General features: G+C 36.7%; 1 protein-coding gene across 3 annotated transcripts in view; it reads right to left on the bottom strand.

The window, feature by feature from the left end:
• Positions 1-547: 547 nt before the first annotated feature.
• The window catches only part of Snx10 (sorting nexin 10), a 62,430-nt gene continuing 43,686 nt past the window's right edge, over positions 548-19,291 (bottom strand). For all 3 annotated transcript variants that reach the window (XM_076863551.2, XM_076863558.2, XM_076863541.2), the window contains 5 exons: positions 13,247-13,333; positions 9,842-9,942; positions 9,431-9,529; positions 2,877-3,089; positions 548-2,423 (listed from right to left, as the gene is read on the bottom strand). In XM_076863551.2, the coding sequence (XP_076719666.1) occupies positions 2,342-2,423; positions 2,877-3,089; positions 9,431-9,529; positions 9,842-9,942; positions 13,247-13,333 (582 nt within the window). In that variant the 3' untranslated portion in view covers positions 548-2,341. The remainder of the gene's footprint in view (positions 2,424-2,876; positions 3,090-9,430; positions 9,530-9,841; positions 9,943-13,246; positions 13,334-19,291) is intronic.

The raw sequence follows: 19,291 nt of genomic DNA, 5'->3' as shown, positions 1-19,291 counted from the left end.
CTTCCAAGTAAGATTATAAGAGAAGTCTTAAGTAACAGGTTGTTGATTTTTATTGGTTATATATAAAGCCAGCTCTAAAACAAAACATGTAAGCTGGAATTGTAAGTGGATAGTTTACCCTTTCAGAATTAGCCAGGGAAATAGTTTTGTTGTGTGTAAATCAAAGCATCAGGATTACAATGTTTTAAATTTAAGTTACATTTTTAAAAGAATATTAAATACTATTCTATTTAGTTACATAATTAAACAAAGCTTTTAAAAATATGCCAGAGAAAGATAAGAGATAAACAAAACCATTGGGAGTTCAAGTTCAACTAAATATCGGGCTGCAAGAAATCAATTTTAAGAAGCCAGTGCTTAGATATCAAAACAGCTGAACCAAGGAGGCAAATATGTACAACTAAAGCAAGAGTAAATCAAGTTTTACCAGTTCTTCAAAAAAAAAAAAAAAAAAAAAAAAATACTGATAACTCAAAAACACGCTGAATTTAGTTATAAAAAGAAGAAATACATTTTCTATGTAAAATAAGTGATACAACAAAGTTGATTATTTTTTCATGTTTAATGTGAAAAGGATGATCTCATGACATTTACATACCAAATACTAGGCATTATGTAGTATTAATTTTGATGGCTATGTTACATCAAAAAATAATGTGATAATTGGTGGCACAGTATGATTTTTCAAAAGTGCTATAAAACAGAAATATTGGGAATTCAAATACACATTATTGAGGAGCTGGGGATTACTCTGCAAGGTCCCAATGGCAAACTTTACATGTTAGCAAAATAATCAGAAGTTGCTAAATTCTTTTTTCCTTGTATTAAAATAGTGACATAGATGACAAATAACAGGATCTAAGATACACTAAATTAAAATACTTATACAAGTTTAATAATGTTTTAGACCAAACCAAAAAAAAAAAAAAGAAGAAGAAAGTAAATAAATTCATCTTATTCTAAATTTAATTTTTTTTTTCCTGTTGGTTCTTAGTCCCCCCCCACCTCCCATCATTGGTTCTTTAAAACAAAGCAAAGACTTTGTGACACAGTAACTTTAAATGAAATAAAAAGGAATAAGTCTGCTTTTTTGTAGCCTTTGCTGTCTTCCATATAGACTGGGTAACATTTAATCAAAGCAACAAGTTATCCCTGTTATTTGAAATATCTTCCTGTTGGTTCCACAGATATATTTTGTACTATTAAATGAGGAGGAAAGTTGGATAATTATCTCAAGAATATGCTGCCTTGTCTGAAATTTGAAGTTCAAAGTAGTTTATCTGAGACATCTTATCTTTAGGCCATTAAGACAATACATTTCATTAAAATTATACCAATCTTCAGGCAGATGTCTAAAAAAAAAAGGGTTCTTAAGAAACAAATAATGAATTTTGAAGTTAGCAAGTTGACATCCTTTCTAAAATTACGGGAATAGTTATTCAAAAAATTAAATTTGTAAATTTTTACAAGATCATTCTTCTGACTTAAAAATAAGTTATAAGTAGCCACCACTGATAATAAAAGTTATCTAATGATAAGAATTACATATTTGGTCAAAAAATAAATTATTAACCTATAATGCTAATTACACAATAATGAAAACAAAACAGTTTCCAGAAGTCATTTGCTTAAGCTGATGGTTGGACAATGAAAACATATTTCTGAATCTACAGACTGCAAATACAAGTAAAATTACTAGCACTATTTGTTTTTTCCCCTAAGCTGTAAACATTAATGTTTCTATTCATAAGATAACATTTTCCTTCTAAGTACGAAATAGATAAAATAGTGGGAAGCTTAAATACTCTTAAATATTTCAATCAAACACCCAAAGCAAAGTATTTTGCCAGTGCAGGGGAGGTATCCACAGAATATCAGCCACATGTCTGAGAGAGGCAGTCTGATCTACGAGGTTACTGTTCACAGTGGCTAATATCACATGCGCTGTGTTTACGGGAACTGCTGCATTGACGTGGAAGGAATGCCCTATCTGGATTTTATATGCTCCCTTTTTACCTATCTTTTAAAATTCAATCAAACCAACTAGGTTTTCTTTTAAACATAACTCGTTTCACTTGAGGGCAGTATCTTGTTTACCAATAATATTTGGCAATAAAGGATAGTATGGCATTCACAGGCTTTTAGCTTTATACAGAAGCTTGGCTAAAAGTTAGACAACATAAAAATGCATACCACTAATAAACAATCCACCATCTTTAAGAATTTAAATATCTAATATCATGGGAGTGAGCTTTAGGTAAGAATATATCATTAGCAAGCTTTCTTCTCTATGCCTGGACACAATTTGCTATTCCTAAGATAGTGACATTAGAATTATTTTTCAGGATTCCTGTGGAGCTGTACTTATTTTACATCCATGTGAACTGCTGTCATCACTACTGTGTCCAAGCCCAGAGGATGAACTGGAAAAGAAGAGAGGGGGAAAATAATAAAAAGAGGAAATTGGTTTTCACAACACACTCAAAGCCTGAGTAACAGAGGAGAACTTTAATTATCTCCAGTCACAAAGAGAGACAGGAAATTTGGACTTTTAATTAGCCATTTGGAGTGCAGTTGGATATTTTTTTAGCTAGATAATTTAAACGCGAATAATTCAAGTCTGACTAAATGAAAGTCACATAATCAGAATGCAGATAATTGAATTTCTACTGCATTCATTAATTCAGTGTGGAGGTGTGTGTGAAGACTACTATGATGAGCTGTCACAGCTCAATAAAATCTCAGTCAATTAATTTTTTCATTATCTTAGTATTACATCAACAAAAAAGCAAAGTATGTGTATATATCTATACATGCCTGTGTGCACTATGTGTTGTACAAATACGTATATCTTAAATCAAAAGGCAAGGAAATACCTTTCTGAATCGTAATCTACATCATTTTCTTTTCTCCCTTCTTCATCTTCTTCAGGGAAACGTCTGTTCATCAAGGCAAATTTGTGAATTGCTTCTTCCACCGAGTACTTGGTCTGCCCAGAAACACAGGCCTCAATGTCGTCTGAGTTCAGATGGCTCTGCAAGAAGAGGTGAAGGCTGCTATCTGAAAGCAAAAGTGCATTCTGCAGGACTCTATGTAAAAGAAAGAAAGGAAAAAAATAATCAGTAAACTGGGGACGGACGGATCCCGGGGAGGAAAAAGAAAAAACCTTAGAAACACACCACAGAGTAATTTCTGTACTGCAAGAAACTTTGCATCAATTATGGGTTCTTCCCATTAAAGGGATGAAAGCATATGTTAACTTTTATTCAATTATTTGGAAATTTAGGTGAGTAAAAACATGAAGCTAATAGTTAAGAACATCTGTTAAAAGAATAACTTCAAGGACATTTGTTCAATTTAACCATCTGTTATGACCATGTGGATTAATTATGGAAATATTTTGCTTATATAGTCATAGGAATTTATTCTACTTAAAAAAATTTACTGCCAACAGCATGTTAATTCAGGCATTTTTATTGGATAGACTGTCACAAAACATCAAAACTTTTAACTACTATTAAAAATTATACGAGAAATTCAATATATTTCTCAGCATGTTTTACATTTTAAAACTTCACACGTATACATATGTTCATAAGTATATGCTTATTGGGGCTCACTTTTTTTAATACCCAGTTCTGATTAGAAATTTCTCCAAAATCTTCAGCAACACTGCATCTCCATATCGTCAAAACAAGTAACCAAATAAAATTGATTCCAGCCAATTTTACCATATAGAACTAAAATATGATAAATTTGTGCTCGATTCTTACTAAATTTCCCCACAACAAATTAACATTTACAAAAGTAATACAGATTTCAGCTAGTGTATCAGAAGTTCATGGAGGACTAAAAACTACACTGTAACAAAATCTGTACATGCTTAAATTCATATTATCAGTGAATGTGTTTTTATCTGAAATACATGTCTGAGAATAGGACATCAAGTATAGACTTTAACAGAAACTGGTTTTATCTTCATAGCAAAGGTTTTGATGTATGACCATCTAGTCTTTTTTAATAGTTCAATTATGGTATAATAGGAGACACAAAGATCAGATATAGGAGATAATACTAGAATACTAAACCTAAATATGATTTTGCCTAACATGGGATTTTTCACATAGAGATCTATGAAAAATAGATCATATATTTCAGACCAAATGAACCTTACCTTATATTTTGCATGTTTAAACAAGTAATTAGAAAAATAAATCTCTCTGGCCATTAATATCCATTTAGTTAAACTCCAAGGTCATTAGAACACCAAATCCTTTTTTTTCCAAAATAAAGCAATTATTTCTTCAAGAAAGCAAATGCACATATCAAAACTAAACTCTAGCCACCACCTCTTGTGCTTCAATAGGTTTATAAATGTAGTTTGAGAAAGTATTCATTCATTACTAGTCTGCTAAAACAAAAACTAAGACCTTTGTGCTTTTTAAGAGAAAATTTCAAGCAAAGCAGCTAAATACTTCCCCTCTCTGTGCCCTCTGCCCTGGGTTCTCCCAGAAGATGACCATGTCACAGGATAAAGATTAATTTACCATGTACAAGTAGCCAAGTAGTAAAATCCCTTTTACTACTCAAGATTTATTTTCTACATTTGTAAATGTTTACCATTTGTTTTAAATACTTCAAATTAAGAGAAGAGTTATATCGCAACAACCCACTTATATGAACTTGGACTCCCTGTGAAGTTTGAGCAGAGCATTTCCTGTGGCCTCCTGTCGGTAGTTTCCTGCCAGCCGTAGGACAAGTAACTGTTCATAGGATTGTGCTCACTGCTTTGTGTCTGTTGGAAATGTGTTTTATTTTCTTTATAAAATAATGGGTAATCTTTAAAATTGATTTTAGATGGTTTGAGGCATTGCACCACAAAAGTAATGAGCACTAATGTCAATGATATTGGACACAAATTCATTTTAGCTTTATTTCACGTCTAAAGCAATTCTACTGAGCCTTGAACTGCTCACACACTGTTATTAACTTGCTAGTAACCTAACACATGGGTACAGCAAACAAAAGTGATCAGAGTCCAGGTTGATCAGGACCTCAAGGCTACTGTCCTTTTTTCTTGAGCTATAATTCAATTTCCAATTTTACTGTACATTAGACTCATTATTTCCCAGTGTTTTCTGCATAATACTGCCACCTAGAGGACACACAGTTAAAAAGAGAAGGGGCTGGCGGCCCAGCTCACAGTATATGGAAGAAGATGAGGTTGGGGAGGAACGTTCCCACAGGCCAGAGTTTCAAAAACAGTGTGTCTTCAAGGCATGGTTTTTGTTTGGGGGACCTCTTTTCTCTATGGCTAAAGGTATACCACCATATTGCATGAGCATGAATCTTAAACAAGCAAATCTATTTTAAAAATGTTTACGCTTTTTATTTTACAGTCGGATATTTCATTGCAAAATTTAAAATGAAAAATTTGCAAAGTGTTTCCCCCATTTGATTCAGTGAGCATGATTGGTTCCTTTAGAGTAAGAGTCAGTTTACCATCTATCAAAGAGGGTTGTGACTGCCACAATCATAGTACTAAGTCCTATTTTTTCCTTAGTCATATTTGTGCCACTTTTCCACAAACAAATCTAATAGCAGAAAATCAACTTCAAACTCAATATAAAGAATACTTTGTAAAACAGTCAATAAAATGTCATTGTTAGAGGGCCCCATAAAAATAAATATATATGATTTTCAAGCCTTTATAAAAGGAACAAAAAAACAGCCTCTAGAGTTTTAAATAAATTTCTGAAAATATATTTACAATGAGAGTCAAAATTTATTCCTTTCTCCATAACAACTTTAAAACAAAGCAAAATCTGCTTTTTCCTTGAATTGGACACAGCTGAAAATCTGGTTTTCCTCAACATGATTTTATTAGGTGTGTTATATAGTGGTTCAGTTGGGAACAATATACAGCTACACAAAATCATTTAATCCTAACTAAAGATGTCCTGAGTCTACTGAACCCAATATAATGATATCTATACACTTCTGTACAGTGTGTGGAATGTTAGCAGTTTGATGTAGAAAAAAAATTAATTCAGCCTCTTTACCTCTTACCAGGAGAAAAATTTTTTTAAATTTTAGAAACCCTATAAATCTTCAGTGAAGATATTCATGATCTGTGCTGTGGTGCCCTCTATTGAACACAGAGACTTGTAAAATGTGGTGTGTGTGTGTGTGTGTGTGTGTGTGTGTGTGTGTGTTTACAACTAACTGTAATGTTTCAGTGGTGGTCTTTTATTTAAAAAAAAAAAAAACTAGCACATGTGAGGCACTGGGTTCAATCCTCAGGACCACACAAAAATAAATAAATAAAACAAAAGTTTTGTGTCCATCTATAACATTCCTCTATGAAGACAGCCTCAATTTGTACTTTGCTGTTAAATATGCATCATTTCACAAATGACCATAAAATGAAAAAAGTACATTTTATATTACACACACACACACACACAAAGAGACATTTTGGTTTCACTGAGTTTGAACACATATAATGCTTCTGGTTCACAACTTCAAAACTTACATAAAACCTCATTTTTAAAATACCTGCTAATCCAGACATTATTACCCTTTATACATGAGTGATTACACTACTAGAGTAACTCTGAAGCATGTACAGCCAGAGGAATGAGAAGTTGTGCTCCATTTGTGTACTATATGTCAAAATGCATTCTACTGTAAAATAAATAAATATTTTAAAAATAAAAATATGTGCTAAAAGTCTACAACACAAGCTTATGTCACATTTTAATGTTGTGATTCCCAAAGGTCCTCTACAAATAAGATAGGAGGTATTTATGGATAAACTTACTTAATGGGTAAACAATAACACCTTAAAGGATTCCTGGCTGGGTCAGGCACGGTGCTGAATTACACAGCACATGCAGTTTTCCTACATGGGCTTGGGTAGATGAAGAGAAGGAGCTCTGGGGGCAAAGACACAGAAGATGGCTATTTGTGCACAAACCAAAGAACAGGAGAGTTGTGCGTGGAAATCTGGGGGTCACAGAAAGGAGAGGCCACAGTTTAGGCCAACTGAATGGTATCTGACTACTTGCCTCCTGCAAGTACGGAGAAGCATCAGCTTTCTAATATGAAACTAATTACTCTGGAAACAAATATTCACCTACTATTGCAAAACAAATAACATACAAGTGAGCTGCATGTCTGTTGCATGATTTCACTTCTAGATGATCCAGATCCAATTTTAATGAATTAAGCCACAGCCCTGATATGTCCATTGTGCTTCCCCATTAGAATGGAAGCTTCGAGAACAGAAGAATTTGGGTCCATTCTGTGCAGATCTCTATCCCTGACACACAGTCTGGCCCAATGCAGTTCCTTAACAAATATCTGTTGAATGAAAGTTCACCATAGGGTTTCCAGAGTCCTTTCTGAGTTATCATCTGAACAGACAACCACCATGAGGTTGGCAATGCATAGAATGTATTACCCTGTTCCACAGAAAACCGAAGGAATTAAGGGACTCAAAAGAACTAAGTGAGGGGCTGGAGCTGTAGCTCAGCAGTAGAGCGCTTGCCTAGTACATGTGAGGCACTGCGTTCGATTCCCAGCACCACATATAAACAACAACAAAAAAAAAATCAAGAGCCAAGATTTATGAGAAACCTAGAACCCAGGTCCTCGAGCTCCTAAACCAGTATACTTTCCATATGATGTCTGCAAATAGCCAAACAATACTGTGCACAAAAATGCCCTGCACAAGCACAATTCCATGGTGACCAAAGGATACTCACTGGGGTCGTTAATTCGAGTAAAGCAATGGTAGATGAAAAGATTGTTTTCAAAACAATTAAATGACTCCGAGTCAAAAACACATGCCCTATGCTTAACTAATGACAAATACAGGGTCAGGCGCTGTCCTTATACAACAGAAGATAAGCCACTCCTCAGTGCTGGCCAGGATTTGGGGATTCAGACACCCCCTCCCAATTCTCCCTGGTGATGGCCAGGCCGCAGCTTCCCTGGGGCAGCATCTGGAGTGAAGGCTACTCTGCAAACTTGGGCTGTAGGGACCTTATCTTAAGGCCATCAGCCACCTGGGCCCCATGGAAACAATTAAAATCAGAGCTGTCCCCAAAGGGAAAAGGCAGAAAAAACCTGGCCAGCTCTTTATTCGGTCACGCTTGTAACACCCAAAAGAATACCACAGTAATGTTTTCAAAGGCCTCGTGGCTCCACTGATGCGTTCTCCTGGTCTCTTCTCTTCATATTTATTCCTCTGACTTCTCTTCCTTTCCCTGCCCTCCTTCAATTTATAAGCTTGAATCTCTCTGCATGTCTCTATGACCCCTTCAGAGGAAAGGCACTATGTCAATCTAATAGAAATAAATATTAATATTCATGTGCATACTTAATACCCAGAGCCTTTATGAGTGAGCCATATGGGGAGAAGGCAGTATATTATTTCAGGCTAGCTCTAGGGACCTATTTAGTGAACTCAAAAGGAGATGATTTCAGATCCTGAAGCCACTAAAAAAAAAAAAAGCATGAGTGTTCAGGAGACCGAACCTGCCACTAACTAGTAGTCACTAAAAAAGGGACTTAGAAAATAAGCTCAATGCTACTTCATGTCTAAATGCATTAAAACAATAATTATCAATACTTAGACATTGTATGCCAGACACATCATATACCAGATACTACTGTGGGTGCTTAACATGCATTAACCCAACCAATCCCCTCAATGACCTGATGAGGTAGGTTACTCCATTTTACAGATGGGAAAACACAATTGCAGAACCAGGATTTGAACGCAGGCAGCCTGGCCTGTTTGCAAACCAGAGTGGCACAAGCCTCCTGTTGGACAGCCATTCCGTCATTTCAATGAGCGAGACAATGGAAATCCTAGTAGTGTGAATTCAAGAGGCTCTATGGAAGTACGGCTCTCACAGAGAACTACAGAGTTAACCCACTGGGATTATTCAAACACCACCAATACTCCTTTACAAACATTCCATCTAAAGGAAAAAAATCAAGCCACTCCCTTAGAAGAGCCCTGAAAGGTGTGAGCAGACCATTGTAAAAATGATTTTGGCCTGCCAATCTTAAATGCTGTAAGTTTTGAAAAAGTGCCTTTTTAAGGCACATGTGTTTCTTGGCAAATTTTACTTCTGTTAGCTGAACTCCCAAGTAATTGGTATTTGCTTTACATCTCAAGCGCCCAAATATTTATCCTCTGATTCAATTATTCATTGTTCCTTTTAACACGACTCAGTCCCAAATGTGTACCATGTGATGTGAGCCACAAGATGGCGCTCTAATACAGGCAATGAACGTGTGCGCCTGGCTGGAGAGCAGAGAGGGCATTTCAGAGACAGAAACGTCCTCCCAGACAGGACCAACGGACCCCTACTGAGCAATTTGCTGTCTGACTACAAAATTTCGATATACTTACTTTCTGAGGAAATCTTCCAAACCCTGGCGACGCTGATCAACGTGTTGGCGATTGTTCATGTTGAAAAACAGATTTTTAGATGGAAGTTCTGGCAGTTGTCTTATGAGAAAGAAAAAAAAAATTTTTTAATGACCAAATCAAGGTGACCAAATCAAGCTATTATATATGCAGAAATCAATTAACTTTTTTAAAAAAATATTTAAATATTTTTTGGGTCTTTCATGGTCAGTATTTGTGAAAACATGGCAAATTTCAAATTCAGATGCAGTAGCCTCAAAACTAACTAAAGTCAAATAGCCAACCAAGAAGCCAATAAATCATTTGTATTTTATATACTTAATGCATATCAATCTTTAAATAATGACTGTCATAATAATAAAGTCTCCTCAATAAGTTCTTTAAATCACTTACACCAGCAATGCATTATTTTGGAGTCTCTGCCTCAGCCACACGAATTCTCTATATCTTCTTCGTACACAGGATGTTTTCATTGTAAAACACATGCTATTGGTCTGTGTAGAAAAACAGAAAAATAGGATCTTCACCTGAGGGAAAAATGCTTTCCTTATAACTCATAATATAAGATCCAAATATTCATTCTAGATAGGATGTAAACCACCAAAAATATATTTACATTTATGCCAATACTCTGAAATCTTGCATGTAACTCACCAAAATCTCAGCCCTGAGGTCAGCCAAGATGGCATTCGTGAGAAATATGGTCCCAGGCTGTGCATGGCCCGACCACACCCTGAGCCCTGAAGGAGTCTCCTGCTCACCTAACTATGAGCATTGCCATCAAGATGAATTACAAAAAATAAAAATAAAAAAATTCTAAAATGCCAATGACCATTAAGAACTCCTTGACATGGCTGTTCCTAGGGATCACACAAGTCACCAGGTATCCTGAAATCACTGCTCCACTGGAGAACAGCATTTCTCTTCTCTATTGGACACTAGGGGGAATGCAACCCAAGAAGTCAAGAAGGAGGTGCAGGGATCGTGGGGATGGGCATGAGCATACAGGCAGAATAGGCAGATCCAAATTCCAGGCTTGGTTCTGCTAAAGGGCAAGTCACTTGAACTTCAGTTTCTTGAGTGGTGAAACAGGGACGGACTAGTACATACTTATTTTATAGGGAGGTTGTAAAGGCTGACAAGAAGCACTTGACAAATGTTGTCTACCAATATTATTATTAGTTACTAACAGTTGATTTCCTTGTAGCTATCCTGTGACAGACTTGGAAAAAGCCACTTACTGAGTCCCCAATCTAAGCTAAGCCCTTAACTAATGCTCATCCTTGGGGTAAACACAAGATGGGTAAATACTATTCTTTGGGAAAAACAAGAAACTGACAAATATTTTTGTCTACTGGTTTCAAAAAAAAAAAAATACTCCTATTCTCTATTTACTCTCTATTTATATTTGTATGAAACTCTATTTCATAATCTTTACAATTCCAAATGAGAAACTTATTTTTCCAATAAGATTTGTATTATTTCAAAAATTAATAAGATCAGCAGCTGTTTTCCTTGGGAGATCTAAGTGATTATGTGCAACTGTTCCCAAGAAATGTCTGACATAGTACCTGATATGTCTGAACTTTATAAAGTTCAGAAAACCTCAGGTCGCAGAGAAGTTAAGAGATTCACCTTCCCAGGAACCACTGGTCTAAACACCATCTTTGCTGACATGGCAGCAAACATGCTAGAAGGAGTCAAGGGCACAACAATGTTCTGTGGGTGGATTTCTAAGCACACCAAGGTCTCACTTTGAGGTGCCGCTCAGGGACTAAGCAAGCAGGCTGTGTTACACCAGAATTAGAGCCCTAATGAGGTTTGGGCAGATCCCCTCCCAGTATCTTCTCCCCAGAGAATACCAGGCCACTGCCGTGCCTCCTGACATCTCCAGCACAGGCTGGATCAACTTAAAATTCCCTTTAATTTCCCACCTCACAGTCACTGGATGTTAGTAAACAAAGATCCACCTCATACCTATACCAGAATAAGGTCTATCTATGAGCCCCTTCGTTCACAGGACAGGTTCAGTAGAATATGAAAAAAAAATGTGTGTGTGTGTGTATATATATATGATGTACCAACCAGCTCTATCACCTACTAATTTAAAATTCCAAGTAAATGTCAAAATTTCAGAGTCCCCTGATACTACTTCCCTTGAGGTTAATTTAAGCAAGTTAATCACCAACTTCTCTAAGCAAAGCTCCATCAGTACAGCATCTAACAGAAGCCATCTAGAACTCTCCAGCCCCATCATCCACTTTGAATTGTACAGTGGGCAGGCGCCTCTTCAGCATCAGACCATACTGAGATCACTAACTAATGATGTTCCTTGGAATCTGTTGGCTAGTTTCTGCTATCCACCAAGCCAAGGTTTGTTCCTTGTCAATTTATTGGCATTTCAGAGAAGTGCCAGAATACCACCAAATAATTTGTGGAGCCCCATAATTTGGGGCTCCAGATACAGGTTTCTGAATTCAAGGCATGGTATTCACTAGCTTTTCACTATCTTCTGAGAATAATTAAATTTCATGCCTCCCATAAGGTGGGTGATAAGGAGTCACAATTTTTCAGAGGCAGTTAAGGGCAACAAAAGAATATCATTGTATTTCAAATGCTTATTCTTAAATGCTCATAATTTTCCACACAGAACACACCTCTGGTGTGAGCTTATAAATAAAACCAGAAGAAAATAAAAATATATAGCATACCCTCACAAACATCTGCAATGCAACCACTAAATACAGGCAGTTCTGAATTTTAATTTGGTATATTTCCTAAATTGGAGAATTTTGAAAAGAAAAAGAAAATTTATGGCTCATTTTGGGGTGTCTAATATACCAACTTAGCTGTTCACAATGATAAGATTAAATGATGGCTAAATTTTATTTCACTTGTGCTACGTTGTCACAGATAAATTCTGAGCCAGTTCCTATTCTCCTAAGAGAAGTCTGGACTAAATAAATTGGGAAAAGAGACTATCTTCAAGATCCAGGGCCAATAAACCACAGCCCATGGACCCAGTCTGGCCTGCCACTGTCTTTGCAAATAGTTTTACAAAACACAATTGATTGGTTCACTCATGTACAGTCTAAGGCTACTTCTAACCTCCAACAGCAGAAATGGTGGCTGAACAGAACACAGGCAAAGGTATTCAGTGCCTGGCCCTTCACGGGGAAACTTTGCTGAGCCTTGTTCAAGATGATCACAGAAGGCCACACACCACATAAACCATTCAAGAGATTATGATACATGGTTATTTCCAGATAAGGTATATCATTTCTAATTGCTTTCTCCTGATGTTAACTACTCAGAGTCTAGATTAAGGCAAAATAATTGCATATATTCATTTCCTACTTTCTGATTCTGTGTATAAAATATTACCCTTCCTTCTCCCAGGAACTCTGTATCCTCTCAAAACTTCAGGTTTATCATCCAATATATTCTCCAGAAACACATTATAACAGATCATAAAGAAACATCATTAATGAGGTATAAATATTCTTAAGCCATGAATTTTAGATGTATTCATATCTTTATAAATGAAGGCAGTAAACATTAAAATATTAATATTTTTAAAAGGTACAAAAAAGATGTAACTAAGCAATTTTTCAGCTGTAGAAATCATCTTATTACTTCATTTAAGACATAAGCATCAGTTGTAACCATTTAAATTTAGCTCTTTGAATTAGGAAAGCTTTTATAAATTTTAATTTTAATTATCTCAGAGCAACCCATAAAACAGATGCTGCCTTAAAATTTCTGATTTATTACATTGACCACAGATTGCCTACTTACATGGATACATATCTCATAGTCAATATATGAATGCCAAAAGTCCTCCTTCTGAATCCTAGGATCTCGGACCCAGACGCTGACAAATTCCTGTAAGGGCATCGCAAAGAAATGTGTTTCAGAATGGCAAGTAAAGACTGGAAAGATCTGAGAGAAATGACTGTATGAGAACAACATTAGCCAACGTACGTGTCATACTTAAAAAAAAAAAAAAAAAAGAAGAAGTAAAGTTCATGAATCAGGCACCACAAGCAAGTTCAGAAAACACTTAGCCACAAGTGGAATTTTTAAAATAATGCAAAACTGACCAGGCCTGCTTACAGGTAATGTTACAGGTAACTGAAAACAAACAGAAAGATATGCTCTAAAACTTATTTTTAACTTGTAATCATAAAAAAAAAAAAAAAAAGTTCATAGTTTTCACAAATTTTAAATGCAGTCATTTCTTACTTTCATTATCTCTAAATTAAAACTACAGGCCATGTCTGGCAGATTTCTTTCTGGAACACAAATAAGGAAAGGCAGCCAAGGTCAGGTGCAAAGTAAGCACTGAGTTGAAACTCTGTGTGAGCAGCCCAGCCTCGAGAATCTGCAGTGGTGACTTACTGGAAAGATGAACACCCTCTCTTACACAAGACTTTCCTATTTTTAAAATATATTTCCGACATATTAAAGCAATTCATTCTCATATATTTGTGTTCCAAGTAAAAGAAATGTTTAAAAAAAAAAAAAGCATCACTATGGTTATTTTTTGTGCCCCTTTTTAAAGATAAGAACAGGCAATAGGAGACGGCATTGAAACCAATACTATTTTAAAAATGCTCTTTACTAAGTTTAAAATATGAAGACATATGCAGCAAAAGAGTATTGTTTGGCATCATAAATGTTCATATATAACTCATTCACTCAGCAATCATGAATTTGCTAATTGAATTTTAAATATTTTAACTTTTTGTTAAGATTGGGGCTGTCAGCTGACACACAGTCCTCTCTGTCTGGTTGTAGCACGTCCAAGAGGCAGACTGAGAGGCTGAGCCCAGGTTCTTTCCTCTTAGTGTACACTTGGCACCAGTCACCTGTCACTGGGGGTGTGTATTTAAGCTCATTTTCCTGTAGTACTTTTTTATGCAGATAATAAAATGGGAGCTTTCAGCCCAGAGTATATTTTAAAAGCAGCAAAGTAGTCCAGATTCCCTGAAAATACCTTCTGCCACCTATCAAGTATCACCTTCTAAGGCATTATATACTTGATTCTTGCATTTAAGACTTGTGTCCTACTGCTTGCCCTCAGTATATAGGTATTATGAGATAATGTCCCAAAAAAGTATATCTTTATTTGTTTGTTTTTTTCGGGGGGGATTTTGTTTTTGTTTGGTTTGGTTTGGTACCAGGGATTGAACTCACCGGCATCGACCACTGAGCCACATCCCCAGCCCTATTTTGTATTTTATTTAGAGTGTAGCTGAGTTGCTTAGCTCCTGTTTCAGCTTCCCAAGCTACTGGGATTACAGGCATGTGCCACTGTGCCTGGCTCCAAAAAGGTATATCTTAAAATCTCTTCACTGTGTATTTTTAAAATCAATTTGGAAGCAGAGGGGAAAAAAAATAAGGTAATAGTAGATCAATACCTTAAACATTTTGACCGTAATTTCTTTCTCTTTTTTTTTTTTTAGAGAGAGAGAGAGAGATAATTTTTTAATATTCATTTTTCAGTTTTCAGTGGACACATCTTTATTTTATTTTTATGTGGTGCTGAGGATCGAACCCAGCGCCCCATGCATGCCAGGCAAGCACGTTACCGCTTGAGCCACATCCCCAGCCTGGCCATAATTTCTTAAAAGCATATTCCAAATTATAAGAGGAACTATAAAAATAATTTTAAGCAAAGTATCTGTAATGTCGCCTAATTCAATTTATTGTGATTGAGTCAAGGATAGATAGATCCTGCCCAAAAATTTAAAATTTAACAGAAGGAAAACCTAGGAACTCTGCTTCTTTGCTTTTAACCTTAGTCTTGAGGGTGAGTGCGCGCGCGCGCGTGTGTGTGTGTGTGTGTGTGTGTGTGTGTGTTTTAAACTCATTTTCTTGCAGTCCTTTTCACATATACACAGTTCTTAGAAGGAATCAATGAATCAATGAACAGAAAAAATCAATAGGTTAGGAAAAGGAGAAGACCATAAGTCCACATCCCCCCCTGCTGCCTCCCCACCCTGCACATACTCAGCGCTGAATTCTGGCTTTCACAGATCTTGGGCACTTTTGCCTTCACAGATCCTTTCCTCCACACAGACACAAAATTTTTAAAAAATCACACTTTACAACTACACTAGAATACATACAAATACCTTAGTATTACATACTATAGCCTTTTTTGATCTAAAGGTTCATTCTTCCGATTTCAAAAGGAATTAAAACATTTTCATGTTCTCTAAAAATAGTGTGTGGGCCCTGGCACCGTGCCTGATGCAGAACTGAGGGACGGATCCCAGTCACAGGTCACATGGAAGCCACGCTCCCTTGGAGGATGTTGGCAGGGTCATTTTTCCCTTGAAGAGGAAGACATTCTTAGATAAGACAAAAAGGGAAATTAACTATTTCCAACAGCTCAGTGTTCCCCTCAGTAGAAGGAAGATAGGCATCTGTTACTGAAATAGTGGGTCTTCGTCCAGATTGAACAAAAAGACAGAAACATATTTGTCAATTTGCCACAAATCTGCATTTAAAAAAAAAAAAAAAGGGCTGGGGTTGTAGCACAGTGGTAGAGCACTTGCCTTACACACATGAGGCACAGGGCTCAATCCTTAGCACCACATAAAAATAAATTAATAAAGATATTGTGTCCATCTACAACTAAATATATATATATTTTTTTTTAAGTTTCAAACTAAAACCAGTAAAATCCAGTTACTGCAATGCCATATACCCCTGGCTACCCAACATAATTAATTGGTAGCAATGGCAAACAGTTCTCTGAAAAGTAAGGGCTGCCCCCTACTTTTTATTCATTCTCACCCCAATATCAACATATAAACTTTGAACAGCTTGTCTCTTTTAATGGAAACAGTACTGAATTTCTGGTCATGAGTCTAGAAGTAAATTCTCACCCACTTTTTAAATTATAAAAGTTATTCACTGAGCTTCTGTTTCTACATCTGGAAAAAATGGGAATAAATGTCTGTCCAACCCTGTTTGTGAGGTAGATCGAATTGTAAAATATTAGTGAAGGATATTTTTCATTAAGTGCTACAGGAATGTAAAGTGTAATTACATAGAAAGGAAAAGGCTACTAGCATTGAGGTCTTTCCTACAGACACTAGAATTAAGAAATTAGGAAATCAAAATTGCATATCTTTTTTTGAAATAAAAATTACTAATTTAAGAACCCATCGCCAGACGAGGGTAATCCCCGTGGCCCAGGAGGCTGAGGCAGGAGGATCATGAGTTCAAAGCCTGCCTCAGCAATTTAGCGAGGCTCTAAGCAACTCAGAGAGACCACATCTCAAAAAAATAAAAAGGGGCTGGGGAATGTGGCTCAGTGGTTAAGCGCCCTTGGGTTCAATCTCCAACACCAAAAACCAAGCAAAGAAACCCAATAGCAAATACTCTAGCAGCATGATTTTTCAGAAAAAAAGACAGTAATATCTAAGAGTTAACTAAAGATTTCACAGTACTTATTCCACCCAGACACTTTATAATATTTGAAAGAGGAATGGACAACACAGTAACAAATTACAGTAAAGAATTTCTTCCTCTTCTCAGTGTGTTCTCAGATGCTTATCATCACTCTAATCTTTATGTAAGGAATTGTACATTGAATGAATATTCTATTCTAAATCCATGCAGGGAAAAAGGTCTTCTAAGAACACAGTTATGCATTTTAAATGTACACTCAAAATTCATGGTGGCACTAGGATTCCAATTTTTTTTTTTCAGTCCTGAAAGTTTTTTTTTTGTTGTTGTTGTTGTTGTTGTTGTTGTTGTTGTTTAAGAATGAGAGAGAGAGAAAAGAGAGGGAGAGAGAATTTTTAATATTTATTTTTCAGTTTTCGGTGGACACAACATCTTTATTTTATTTTCATGTGGTGCTGAGGATCGAACCCAACGCCCCATGCATGGCAGGCGAGTGTGCTACCGCTTGAGCCACATCCCCAGCCCCCTGAAAGTTTTTAACTTGGTTTGAATGCTAAATCCACTATTCCTTTGTGGATGGTAGACTTTTCTTCCCTTTCTGTTCCCTGAAACATTACTATACCCGATGCACCGTCCCAGCTTGCTATTCTTTATACCTGTTGCAATTTTAGAGTGACTTCATCCAAACACATTCAACCACCCTGCATGAGCTTGCAGCTCTCATAGCACCACCCGTCCATCCCATAAACACTCAGTGTCATAAACACCATAAACATCATTCTGTTCTTCACCTCAGCGAAGAACATCCTCAACAATCAACTTCTCTCTTTGACTCACCCCCTCAAATCCACACTGACCAAGTCCTTAAGATTCCCCTCCATGGAACTACCCACAATTCCATTTCCTCTACCTCTGCCTTTGTTCAAGGACCTCTTGCCCAACATTAATTGATCTCTGGGCCCATATCCTATGTACCCTCCAAAACACATCTGATGATGTCATTTCCCTGTGTAAAATCCACCAAAGACTCTCCCATAATCTTCAAGATCTAGTTGAAACACCTGAGCTAGCACAAACACCACCTTTCAGGACTTCCCCACTACTTATCTCAAAGGCTAAGCTTTCTCTCCTTTTTTTTTTTTCCCAAATATTTTTTTGTTGTTATGTACCTTTATTTTTTATTTATGTATATGTGGTGCTGAGGATCAAACCTAGTGCCTCAAACATGCTAGGCAAGTGCTCCGCCACTGAGCCACAAGCCCAGCCCCAAGGGCTAAGCTTTCGACATCACACACAACATGCCACTTCACACCTCCATGCCTCTGAACAAGCCGTTCTCTCTGGATTGCTCTCTGCTTCCCCACCATCACCCCTTTTTTTAACCTTCTCTTCTACTACTTTTGGCTAACTCCAATTCATTTTCCAATGCAACTCAGTCACCACTCCTGGAAACCCTTGACAGACTCTCCTGGTCTAATTCATTGATTCTCCTCTGAGCCCCTAATGTCATATCTTGGGCTCAGTTCCTACTCACCACACCTTGCTGTCCTGTACTCTGATCACCTTGTAGGTCTCCTCTATCAGAAGCTATGTTCCTACAGAGCAGCTCATGCTGTCTTGTGAAACTTGAGTATCTAATGTATCCAGTGTCCTCCATTAATATCAGTTAATGAATAAATGAAAACCTGCAGGAACAAATAAATCGCCTTCGAGGGGGGAAAAAAGAAATTAAACTTCTGCTGAAATAAAAACCTCACCCACATGGGTTCTTGGACTTCATGTATTAATGATAAGTTATTTCACAGCTGGTTTAAAGTTTATCTTAATTTAACAAACCTCTTCCTCTAAGAGTGTGCCAATTAACAGCAGAAGGCTACCAGAGCAATGCTTAAGATCTATGAGAACAAACTGGTTTCAAACACCCTAAAGAACTCTAGAAATGCCTATTTACATAGAAATAATCGAAAATCATTCTGATATCTTCAATAACTTGGTCCCCTAAGACGTGTACCAGGCAACAATTCATTAGCCTAGTTGGAGTTAAAATATGTACTTTGAATGTAATAAAAGTACATTTATTTAAAAATATTCTATAATTCAGATGGGCCTCTCCTCCCCCACTCTGCAATTAGTAGGAATTAGTGAAGTTTCACTACACTTCCAGCTAAGAACAGCCCAGCCAGGCAGCCGGGGTTCACCTATAATCTCTTAATTAGACGCATCCCTCACGACCTGCCCACCATCCTTCAAGGGAATGTTGACAGCCTGTCAGCCACAGAGGACAGCCCCAGAGTTCCATACCTACCATCATATGGATTTCCTATGGAAATGGCTTCTGCAGCAGCAGTTAGTCAATTTAATAACCTTATTAAACACTTTAATGACTTCTTGGGCCTAATGACTATATTGGGTATGAAA

Source organism: Callospermophilus lateralis, chromosome 1 (genome assembly GCF_048772815.1).
Source record: "Callospermophilus lateralis isolate mCalLat2 chromosome 1, mCalLat2.hap1, whole genome shotgun sequence".
Taxonomy (NCBI): domain Eukaryota; kingdom Metazoa; phylum Chordata; class Mammalia; order Rodentia; family Sciuridae; genus Callospermophilus; species Callospermophilus lateralis.
This window is presented reverse-complemented; position numbering and strand designations above follow the sequence as displayed.